At 36.3% G+C, this 12568-nt stretch overlaps 1 protein-coding gene across 1 annotated transcript in view; it reads right to left on the reverse strand.

Annotated features, from left to right (window-relative positions):
* The window catches only part of CUBN (cubilin), a 307219-nt gene that overhangs the window by 210408 nt on the left and 84243 nt on the right, over positions 1-12568 (reverse strand). Inside the window, exons 23-27 of the mRNA XM_015146561.3 lie at positions 11294-11486; positions 9828-9988; positions 8951-9132; positions 7818-7974; positions 5043-5230 (exon numbers count right to left, since the gene is read on the reverse strand). Coding sequence (XP_015002047.3) covers positions 5043-5230; positions 7818-7974; positions 8951-9132; positions 9828-9988; positions 11294-11486 — 881 coding nt within the window. The remainder of the gene's footprint in view (positions 1-5042; positions 5231-7817; positions 7975-8950; positions 9133-9827; positions 9989-11293; positions 11487-12568) is intronic.

Raw genomic sequence — 12568 nt, forward strand, 5'->3', positions numbered from 1 at the left:
TTATCTATATAATAAATAAGTTCGGGGTATGTGTACTACTATTAGGGTAGTGCACATACCCTGAAATTAAAAGTTAAATTAAAAAAAAAATGTTTTAGCGTTTCAGCAGAATCCGTGCCCCTGCTCACAGGTTCTGCTTCTGCCCAGAACATAATCTGTGAACATCACTGGCTGGAGGGCTTGGTTGCACTGCCCTAAGGGGTACCGTCCATAGGCAGGCTAGACCCAGGCCTTTGCTGTCGAGCTCAAACACGTGAGCTCCCTGTGCTGGGGATTTGTCACCACAAGAAAGTCTGGTTGTATGCAAGCACTTAAGGTCAATGATCCTGTAGGGTCAAGGCTGGAGTGGCCACGTTGTTGAAGCTGAAATTCTGAGGTTGCTGAAACTCAGAGGGAGCCTTTGGGGAGAGACGGGAATGGGTGGGAATAGTCAGGGAGCAAGAGCAGAGCCTCAGGAAGTGGGAGTGGAGAATCCACCTCACTGCCTTGGCTTCCCACCTTCTCTGGGCTTCTCAGCCTCTCCTGTGTGGGGGGAGGTGTGAGCCTTCTCAGAGTAACCAGACTGTCACACGTGCCTGTCATCTTCATGTGGCTCAGATTGTGTTTCGGTGCCGCAACCAAGAGTGCAAGCCCAGGCAAGGAGAACCAGCAGGGCTGCCAGAGGGCTGAAGGGAAAACGTTCCAGCTTCCAAGATGGGGAAAGATTCATTCTAGAATCTCGTAGGTCAGTAAGATTAAGAGTAATTTTTGGAAAAATTCTAAATTAGACACTAAAAATAATTTGTCAACATGAAGCAAAGAAAGAGGTAATTATAATAAATGACACTTGCTTATTTATGGAGTCAGGCAAAACATTGGTTTCTCTTCGCGAGAGTATCAATAGAATGGTAGACTTGGGGGCTGCGGGAACACCCCCCCACGATCCCTGTGAGAGTAACAGGAAGTTGTGAGAGTGCCCCCGCGGTGTGTGGTGTTATGGCTGAGAGCATCGGTGTGGAGTCACAGTGCCTGCTAGAAAGCCTGCCTTGACACTTACAATTTTTCTGAATATGGACAACCTATATCTGTCTCACTTTTCTCACCTAACGAATGCGGACAATATTTCTTATAATACAGGGTTGCTGTGAGAATTATCTAGCAAATAATACATGCTGAATAGATATTAGCTTTTATTACCTAGTAGTTTGAATAGTGCTATTCCAAAAGCACTTAACAACAGATCAATTTTAACCAAAAGAACCTGTTGTTTAAGAGTATTTGAAATAGATGCAATCTTGTTTGACATTTTTATCAATTATTTTTGAAGAAGTGCTAGGTCAGTGGCCAATGAGTCTATATGCAAATGAATAATGCTCTCAAAAGGAATGAATGAAGATTTAGGGAGGTCATGATTCTCAGACAAAATCAAATCTGACTCATTAGGAACAATATCTCTGTTTAGATTTTTTAAAATTATATGAGCTAAGGCTATAAAGTCATAATAATTTGTGTAAAAGTGATATGGAGATTATAAATGTTGATATAGGCCAACATTATGACTTAGCTACAATAAACCCCATTTAACTTCAGCATACAACACCAGAAATATATGAACTGGATAATATAGTTCCAACCTACTTGGGCCTAGCCAGGTTTAGTTGAACTGTTGCATCCAATTCTGGGGCCACATTTAAAGAGGAACTGACATACAAGAGAACATGCAACCTAGTATGTCCCACACAGGCAAACTAGATGAGGACCAGTTAGGGAAATGAAGGATAAGGATTGGAGAAAAGAAGCCATCACTTACTCTGGTTTGTTACAGAGAGCCTCAGAATTCAGGGAGCTAGACTTCAGTCTACACTCTCTCCTCTTCATGCCTCTTTGCACTGTTTGGTTCCTGCTCTCGCCACCCCACAAACACTGCTCTGACCAGAGTCACACTTATCTCCAAAGGACCCTTCTGAACCATGAGCTCTCTCGACTGCTCTTCCCTTGGCTCCCATGACACAATCACCTCTTTTTTTTTTTTTTTTTTTTTTTGAGACAGGGCCTCACTCCGTCACCCAGGCTGGAGTGCAATGGTGCGATCTCAGCTCACTGCAACCTCTGCCTCCCAGGTTCAAGTGATTCTCCTGCGTCAGCCTCCTGAGTAGCTGGGACTATAGGCGTATGCCACCACACCCAGCCACAACCACCTCTTAGTGTTCCTACTTCGTCTTCTCACTACACACATGCTCCCTGTTGACTTAGCAAATATCTGGGCTTCCTATACATCTCCGTGTTGATTTCTCCCAAATCTACCATTTCCATTTCTATATTCAATCACTCGTTTGAAATCTCTTCTGCATGAAAACTCAGACTCAAAATAAAATGGAAGACTGAAATCAAGCTGTAAAATACAGCCAGAACTCTTCAGGTTGATTCCCCATGTTTGCATGGGTAAATGGTCTTACTCCTTTAAGCAAACGGTCCCTTCTCCCACTGCATATTTTATTTCTGGATCTGAAACATTTTGTTTTGCCCAGAGGGTGAAATAATAAAGGATGGATTTGGTTTCCAATGGAACCTTTACCAATCCATACCTCTCATCAAGCCGGGATAGTGCCTGACCAGCACCTATTGAGTCTTTTTATAGTTTCCATTTTATTAGTTCAGACTAACTAAATTCTGGCTATAGTAACAGTCATCCAATTGGGATTTGCGGAAGTCAGTTGAAAAAAACCCTGTAACTAGAAGAAGCGATTAAAATAATGGAAGCTAGATTTCTGTGTTTGTGAGTTTTCTCTCTGTAAATGGTTGGTTGTGTGTTAAAATTTCCATCATAGATCAGCTATTGCAGCTACTGCTCTGGTCTGGCCTCTTGGCTCGCAGAGATGGAAAACAATCTCCTCCCTCTGGCAACGGCGCCGTTTTTTGGAAGGCCTCTCTGAACTTCTGGTTCTCATTTTGTATTTTTGCTCTTTCACCATCAATGTTGCACAAGAGAAATGGCATGACCATAACATGACAGGCACGTCATCCATAAGGGGCTCTAATGAGCTACTCTGCAGTTGCTGGAACAAGCATTTTTTAATTTGAGTTTTTAAACACCTTTTTGTTACCATTCCATCCTCAAATGAGTTCAAAGAAGTGGAGTTCAGGTCCTGGAAATGTTTCATCTCATTTCCTCCCCACTCTTTCTGCCAAAGCCTCCTTTAAAGCCTAATTCAAAAGCATCCTCCTTTCTGTAGCTTTCTCCATTATACTTTACCAAATCATGATTATGGTGCCCAGCACACTGTTACACGTGCAACGCTCGGCAAGGTCATGAGTTCTAGTTCGGTTTGTGCTCAAATCTGTAGGATTGCACTGAATGTGTAGGATGTCATACAAAAACGCCAGTTTGGAATTCAATCTTTCTCATTAACTAGTAGCTATCATTCAACTGATACTAAAATATGATTGTGATACTCATTTCAACTTGAACTGATTGAACTCCTGTAATGTCTCACCTGTATAATTAGTGACTGGGACAAAGTTAGTAGGAGACAGCACAGACCTTCAAGAAGCCCACAGTCCAGGAGGGAATCAGGATAGTCCTAACTGGTAAAAAGAGGTATGACCAACTGCTGTGTTCACAGTATAAACAACGGGCTTTGAAAGCAACTTTTCTGCTTTTTCTAAAACATGAACAAGGTCTCGCTATGTGAAGAAATGGATACCTAATCTAGGTAAATGAAAGGAGATCAGTCGAGCTCCAGGTCAAGGAAGGTGGACTTTAAAACCATTGCCAAGTATGTGCTTGTAAGTTTGTTTTATGTTGTGTCATATTTTCTTAGAATACTGGTAAACAAAACTTTCTAATGGGTAAACGCTATGGCTAATATTTCTATAATATTGTACTTTTGTAGATGTAAAGCAAAATTTTTTCCCAAAAAATTATCTCTGAAAAACAAGGGAATCTCCTTATAGTTAGGACCTCACAGAGTCTCTCAAAGTGCAGAATGCTTTGTTTTCACAAACAAAAGTGCTATTTGGAAACTATATGTTAACCTCAAACAACCTCAACCAATGCCAATTTTCCTATAGAACTTGTAAAAACACAATTAAGAACATATTACAACATATTTTTTTTTTCCTGGGAATATGACCCCAGAACTGCAAGCAATGGATGTTGAAGTCTTTGTAAGTAAGACTTCTAAAAATCACTGACCACCTTAAAAAGAACTACCTTAAGTCACCAGGCTGCTGGTAGGTGGGCAGGTGGGAAAAAAAATGTTCTGTTATCAGAGCAAGTACTTATCACTTCAGAAAGGGTATCTAGTGCAAACATTATATGTGGAGTTTTTGAAGTATTATGTATTAACAATATAGACAGAAATAAAGATAATGTGTTAGATGACCCAAAAAGTGATTTTACTGATGATGAAATGTAGATGCCAAAATAATCTCTCAATTTATAGCCCTAAAAGTTACATATGCAAGTTATCAAAAAGCTTTTTAAAATAAAATTTCTTATTGCAGAAATAGCAGATCACCTTATATTCAAGGTTGCCTAATATTTAAGCAACATTTATTGCCTAAAATTACATACAGACAGTTCAATAAAATGTTACTAGTGGTCATCATTATAACAATTGAAACTTCAATTTTACAAAAATAAAAATATACTGAAATGAACTTACATTTAAAAATAAAAACAATAATCAATACCATGATACCTCATACTAGGCAAATGACATCTTAAATAAATCCAAGATACCTAAACATTTTCTGATCTCTTATACACAAAGAACAAACATAAAAACAATCAACAAAAAAAGAGGTTATTACTCTCCTTCCATATAAGTTAAATAATATGAGGTCAATCTGTCCAGAAGTTACACTGAAACCTAAAAACACAGATAGTTCTCTGTATTCACAATTTAATACATTAAATATGAAATATACCTGTTCAAATACCATGGGTGGTTGGTGTGTTATAGATGCACGGGCAGAATTAGGGATTTGATTCCAAAAAGCATGATGGATTCTAACTTGATCTGAAAATGCAGTGATCAATTAAGCTTTATAATACATACCTCTAAATAATCTGCGGAGCAGTTTATGTGATATTCCAAGTCGAAAGCTAAAAATGTGTAGTTCACAGTGTTGCCTGTAGTTGCCCGGATGGTCCAGTTGCAATGCTGATTTTCAGAATAAGGATTTGGATACCCTATACTCTCTAAGATGCCATAGGTTTGATTGACTATTATCACATTCTCACACGCTGGAAAAAAAAATGACTGTTAAAAACCACTATTATATACATCATAATTGCTCCGAGATTTTCCTTTTAAAAAAAAGATAAAAATCATATATGTATGTATACACATATATAGGATGTGCATGTGTGTGTGTGTATATATATACACACACACAGACACACACATATATATTTGGTGCAGTATTTTCATAGTGAAAGGATTTCCATTTAGAAGAAATGTGAAATAATACTGAAGTGAATTCAAACTAAAGAGTCATGAAAATTAAGTAGTCATATTAAAATAGGCATCGAATTCCCTTGAATTTGTGGAGAGCAGAATAACTTGATTCTATTCAGGGATCAGTCTGATTTGTTTGTTAGAGAAGCGCATTCAACGCTCTGTGCTGCTGCTTTTTTAATGTTAACATTTGGAAGGGACAGAAATTCTGACTTTTAAATTGAACAGTTTAAAAACCCAAAATCTTATGTGAGTGCTAAAAACGAGTAACAACATGGCTTTGTTGAACATTCAAAAGTCTGCGTGAAATTCACAACAAAGGCTCCGTTCTTCCTCTAGTTAGTCATCAGGAAGTACCAAGCGAATAGACAGAGTATAAAGGATTTAAAGAAGAAATGAAAATGTGAAATTAAAAAAAAAAAAAGCCTTCAATCCAATGGTGGCATTTTCTTGAGCTGAGTTTTCAACAAAACCAAACTAGATACCTCTAAGTATGTCTAATCCTGGGTGCCCAATTCAGCCGATCCTAATGACTTAAACAAGGAATATATTATCTCTATGATGTGCAATAAAAGAGAATGGGAAATAAACATTATAAGGAATGAGCTGTCTCTGAAAGTGGGGTTCATAGATGTATTCCTACTACAACATGCTTTCTGAAGATGGGTAGAACACCATTTATAACTTTGGTTTAAAAAAGCGTACATTTGTGGCTCTTCAAACTTTGCTTTGTTGGAGCAGGGAGAATACTTAAACCCATTCTGTTTGAAAATCTTTAGGTCACAGCTTTGTACATAAAGGATTTCTAAAGAATAATCTTATTGTTTTAGAAGCCTGTGAGAAGTTACACCTATTAGGCAGATAGGGATCACGTGCCTCGATGACTGGGGCAACACAGGGCCCAGGAAAATACATTCCAGTAAACCACATGGGCTGCTCTCAGCACTCAGACATTACACTATTTGTAAATCTCCAATTTCCCATGGCAAATTTTACAGATAATCTCACTAGTTTGCTCTGATTTTTCCTCTTATGTGCACTCATTTACACTTTCAGGGTTCTGAAATTATGAGAGAAAAGTAAAATATCTCAGAAATAAAAAGAAAAAAAGAAACCCTTAAACAATCTGATTATAACCAAGAAATAGATTAGCACAGCAGTAATAAAATTAGAGAAATGATTATATAGTAAAACAGATGTATCTCTGATAGAATTTGGGAAACCTTTTTATACACTAGTGATACATTTCTGAAGAAAAAAGCTATATATTAAAACTCAATATAAATGATCTAGGATTCAGACTAATCCCCAGATGTAAATGAATGTGAATCTTAAAATTCATACATAATCAAGGTTAAATGTTATTACTCTTTCAATTAATTCAAGGGATATTGTGTATTCAGATAATAATTTTGTGACTTTTAATTTCATTTTCAGATAATTGCATAAAATTATGGATAAATTTTGATTCTGTGGGAAAAGATAATTGTGTAAAATTATGGATAAATTTTGATTCAGTAGAATTATATTTCCAAAACCTAGACTTTACTTTGATAAAGTAAAAGTCTTTATCAAATAACAAATTCAAGAAAATACTGACAGTTTTTCTTGAATGTCCATTTGGGAACTAACTTCAAAAAGCATTTAATTCTAGAGATAGAATGCAGGTTTAGAGACCAGCTAATTTAATCTCCTTTTCTAAAAGAAGAAACTGTGGGACCACAAAGGAAAGTGATCTTCTCAAGGGTTAGGAGCCAGAACAAATCCCAGGCCCCTTGACATTTTGCTCAATGTTCCTTTAATTCCACCATGTTGCTATATGGGAAAAGTAGATTTAAAATGGCATCTGTACAATAGCCAGATTTTTCTACTGTAAAGAACATGCTTATTCCATGCACGAATCACATGGACCACAGTTTTCCTTAATAAATTAAGGTACCTTTTAAGGTAGAGAGTAGTGTGAAAGAATACTATGTACACTGGAATAATATAATGTACACTGCAAGATTGCAATGTGTGATGCAAATGAAAAGTTATTGGTCATTAGTCTGTTACACTGATCTTTCGTTGAACTGCAACTCTCTCGGCATATTAAATACTCTTTTAAGTTTCTATAGTTTGCCAGATGTTTTAGTTATATGAGATTAAATTTAATACATAAGTATTTCTCCCTCAAATGGAGTTAAATTTTTCACGTAAGAAACTAAGATGAAGTTCAATTGCTCACACCAATGCATTACACTTATTTCAGTTTGTTTCAAGAGTTTGAAGGCCCACTCTAGGCACTGAACAGCCAGTATACGTACTTACTCTGCCAGTATTCACACTTACTCTGCTGGTATTTACACTTACTCTGCCAGTATTCACACTTACTCTGCCGGTATTCAGCCTCAAAGCCACGTCCTTGCTGACCTTCATCTGTCCTCAGTTTTATAAACATGCTATCTCCACTAGAACGAATAAGAGGTGGTTTCTCATCCCCACAAAGCTGAGTTAGCAGATGAGAGCTGCTACTTGGGCCATCATATACCTTTAAGAAAACATTTTGAATGTTAGATGGCTGAGACTATCAACATTATGTAAAGGACTATAATCCAGAAGTGAGAAATATAATATATATATATATCTTTACTATGTATATATATTATAAATATATGATATGTAATTATATATAAATATATATAATATTATAAATATTAATTATATATTTATAATATAAATTTATTTAATACATATATTTATATATGTATTAAATATTTATATATAAACATAGATATGCATAAAATAAATATATATCTATATATAATAAATATATTTTTTGTTATATATATGACATCACAAAAGAATAGTCATGAAATAAAATAACTTTACAAATTATATTTAGGTATTTATAAATTCAGGCCATAAACTCAGGCAATTAAGCTGTGGATATGTGCAGCAGTAATAAACGTGTGAGCCTACATTGAAGGCTGAAAATTGAAAATGAAAGCCTAATACACATTGTAATGCCACAGCTGATATCAATTGTCCTCCTTGTTTTTGATTCCATAGTTTATGATTCATGACATTTCAATACATTTTTATTTAGCTTTTTAACAAATGAACAATGGTGAATTGCCGTACTGTGAAAAGTCCTAGTTGAATGACTCAAATTATCTTCTCTACTTCATCAAAACTGTCTTCTAAATTGTGATTTTTTCAATGCATATGTGGAAATTACATAAATAATGATTATAATAAATCCCATAACCCCTTTCAGGAGATTTTCAGCATATCTTAATAGTCTATGGTCAATATATTTTAAATACTTAGTGTATCGAGCCATTCAATTCTTCGAAGATGGTCATTTTCACCAAATTTCTTGTATGTTTCTATTTTGTTTGAATTTTTATATGGATGTTCTGTTTAGATGCTCCCCTTTCTTGAATCTCCAAAATAAAAATAAGCGCATTGTGTGTTGGGTGAGATGGGAGCAGGGAATGACACAATGGAAACATTATACATACAGCCAGGTAATCTAAAGTGCAGTTTGGATGATGCTCCAAGTGAAAGTCTTTGAATTCCAGTTCAAATGTGCTGCCGTGGCTAGATTTCAACCACCAGTAGCATTCAGAGCTGTGGTAATAGGGCATCGGGTAGTTGGGAGATACGAACGTGCCGCTTGAAGTGGTGAGATTACCCCCGCAACCTAGAGGAGAAAGAAATGGAATGACACACACCCTTTTCCTTTTGGGGAATTGAATCCTTTTGTCTGTATTAAACTGGTGCCACTCTGCTATCCTTTAAATCAAGTTATACAGCAAAACAGCATCATGAAAGAGTAGTTAGCCTACAAACCCAATTTCCTTTTTCTTTTTTTTTTGAGATGAAGTCTCACTGGGTCATCCAGGCTGACGTGCAACGGCATGATCTCGGATCACTGCAATTTCCACCTCCGAGGTTCCAGCGATTCTCCTGCCTCAGCCTCCCCAGTAGCTCAGATTACAGGCACCTGTCACCACGTCCGGCTAATTTTTGTATTTTTAGTAGAGATGGGGTTTCACTATGTTGGTGGCTGGTCTTGAACTCCTGACCTCAGGTGATCCCCCTGCCTCGGCCTCCCACAGTGTTTGTGAGTACAGGAGTGAGCCACAGCACCCAGCCCCAATTTCCATTAATGCAATTTCCTTATTCTAACCAGGATTCTTATTTATTGATAAAAAGAAACTAGAACTTTCTCCCTTTGTCTATTAAAAAGAAATGGCTGCTATTAATTTTAAAATATTTGCAATACTGAAGTTTAAATACAGCTGGGCAAAATGGACAAGTGGTGAACAGAGCACGACAATCCCAGAATCAAGAAACCAATCAGATCGGTTTCTCCAGTAAGCTCTTGCTATTTACCTGTTGACGACCCATCCCAATAAGCCGAGAATCCAGACCTCGTGTCTATTTGGTCACTCTGAAATTTTAACCATAGTTTGTTACTATGAGAGATGATTGTTGGGGGTAGATTTGAGCCACAGAATATTCCCAGCAATGGTGATTTTTCATAGCCTCCATCTCTGGCAGAATACAGAAATTAAAATGTATTGGGTTACTGAAAATATTACTGTATAAACATTTAACATAATTTGAACTTTGGGATTGCAAACATTAGCAGTTTATCAGATGAAGCAATTTCTCTCAAACACTACTCTTACTCTAAAAAACATGATTTTAACTTTTAAATTTTTTTAAATGGTATTTGAATGACTTCATAAAGAATGACCATCATTCATGGTTGGCATGGTGTTTTATATAACCAATTGCAAAGGGAGAGAATGCGTTTAATCTTCACCTTTCAAATAAAGCCTCTGGCAAATGTATCAGAGAAAACAGGATAAAGAAACTATACTATTAACAATATAAACATACTGCTGTATTTCACAGAGAATCTTTCAATGTTTTCCTTCTGATTTGGAAATTTTTGAAATTTGATATATTTAGCAAAATTCTGGAAATAATTTTTTCCTAAAAACTCTTGGGCCCTTAAATCTAGTTTATAATCTATAGCTTTTTCAAACAAACAACAAAAAAGGGATTTATTCAACACCGAAGTACAGTGAGTAACTGCTGTAAATTAAGAAAATTATGTCATTTTAGTATGATAGGGTCCAATTATGATTTCTTATTTTAATACCTTACCTTATATTATAGAATAGCATTTATTATAATACATAAGATTCCAGATTTTAAATCCCAAATAAAATATTTGATATAGATGCCCACCAGAATGATTAGCCTAATTTAACTCAAAGTAGTGGCATAGAGAGATAACAACATATAAGTGAACTTACTTTTAATGCAAATATAACTTTTTAAATACATTCTTTCAAAGTGACAATAAGAAAGAATAATGCCTTGTACTGAAATTCACAAGCCTAGACTTTTATTACCTGAACAGGAAAACTTTGTGAAAACTTTAAGACTGCTATCCTGCCATCATTTTATAATATAATTAGATTAAATGAACAGCAAACAGCCTAAAATTTACATTGATTTTACATAATTAAAGTAGGTATTCAACAGCAGCAAGTTACATCATTTCAGAGTAGTAGCACATCTGTTTCTTTGCCCAGATAAAATCTGGAGTTTATTTTCAAGTATTTCCAATAAAAGAATCACTTCAAAATAACCACTGAATCTTACGCAATTCCTGTATTTCTCCTAAGTCAGGCTCCAAATGACAAACTTGATTTCTTGCAAGAAAGTGCACAGCAGGGAGCTTTGCAGAGAATGACCATATTTTTTCCTTAATAGTCGTAGGAAAGATTATTAATGAGAATAAATAATGAAAAGATTATAATGAAATAAATAAAAGTGCTTACCTGATTTCCAGAAAATCTGTATAGTAGTTTCCACCAATGGCTTCCTCCAAGGAGAAGTTTGTGAAGTGCATTGCAATCTGTTGGCCAGTTCTCACTGTGATCCTATAAATGCATTCCCAGTTGTTGGGGTAATTATTGGGGAAGTTTGGAGAAGTTAATGTCCCAAAATCATCTGTGTAGTCTTGCAAACATGCTGTGAACAGAAACAGACCATACGAGAGAAAATAGAAAATATTGTTACATTTATAATACATCCAGTAATATGTATTTCATTAATTTGTGCCTATACTTGATTTTCAATAGGCCATTCTGGATGTGCAAATAAAGATTTCATTCTGAAACAGTTTTTGTAATCTTAAAGACAAAATAATTACCAACAGTAAATCTAAGCTATGGAGTGGAAATTGTTACATATGTCTTGAGTAAACAACCCTTTAAATCTTGAAAGTGTTACTTTTTTCTAATCCTTGCAAATTACCATTCACATTAAAAATTAGGATTCACTGCAGGAGGGCCTAGAAATAATTCAGTCTTGTCTTTTCATAAGCTTCCTTTAAAATGGTTTTTGCCAAAGCATGTATTTATGAGAAATGACAAAGCAGGTGCCCCCACCATGGGGTGAACAATAGGGGCCCAGGCTCAAGGACCAGAGTGATCTTGAAGGAAAAACCTCTCAAACACTGACAAGCTCTGCAGCCTTGGGAGAGTCACTGTACTTCTCTAAGCCTTAGTTCCCACATCTCTCAAATGAAGAGGGTTGCTACCTTTGAGTGTAGGTTTAAGAGTTAAAGATAATGCATTACAAGGGCTTGGCCCATTGATATGCGCTCAGTAAATGGAACACCCATATCATGCCCCAACCTATCGTGTCCACTATAAATCCCAAAATTACTATAAATGCTAAAAAAAAATGAGAAAATATGGGCCGGGCACAGTGGCTCATGCCTGTAATCCCAGCACTTTTGGAGGCCGAGGTGGGTGGATCACGAGGTCAAGAGATCGAGACCATCCTGGTCAACATGGTGAAACCCCATCCTTACTAAAAATGCAAAACATTGGCTGGGCATGGTGGTGCTGTAGTCCCAGCTACTCGAGAGACTAAGGCAGGAGGATCGCTTGAACCCAGGAGGCGGAGGTTGCAGTGAGCCGAGATCGTGCCACTGCACTCCAGCCTGGCAACAGACTGAGAGTTCATTTCAAACAAAACAAAACAAAACAAAAATTAGAAAATATGAATCAAATCAAGAAATGTCATCAGTAGTCAAGAAAAATGTG

Source organism: Macaca mulatta, chromosome 9 (genome assembly GCF_049350105.2).
Source record: "Macaca mulatta isolate MMU2019108-1 chromosome 9, T2T-MMU8v2.0, whole genome shotgun sequence".
NCBI classification, from domain to species: domain Eukaryota; kingdom Metazoa; phylum Chordata; class Mammalia; order Primates; family Cercopithecidae; genus Macaca; species Macaca mulatta.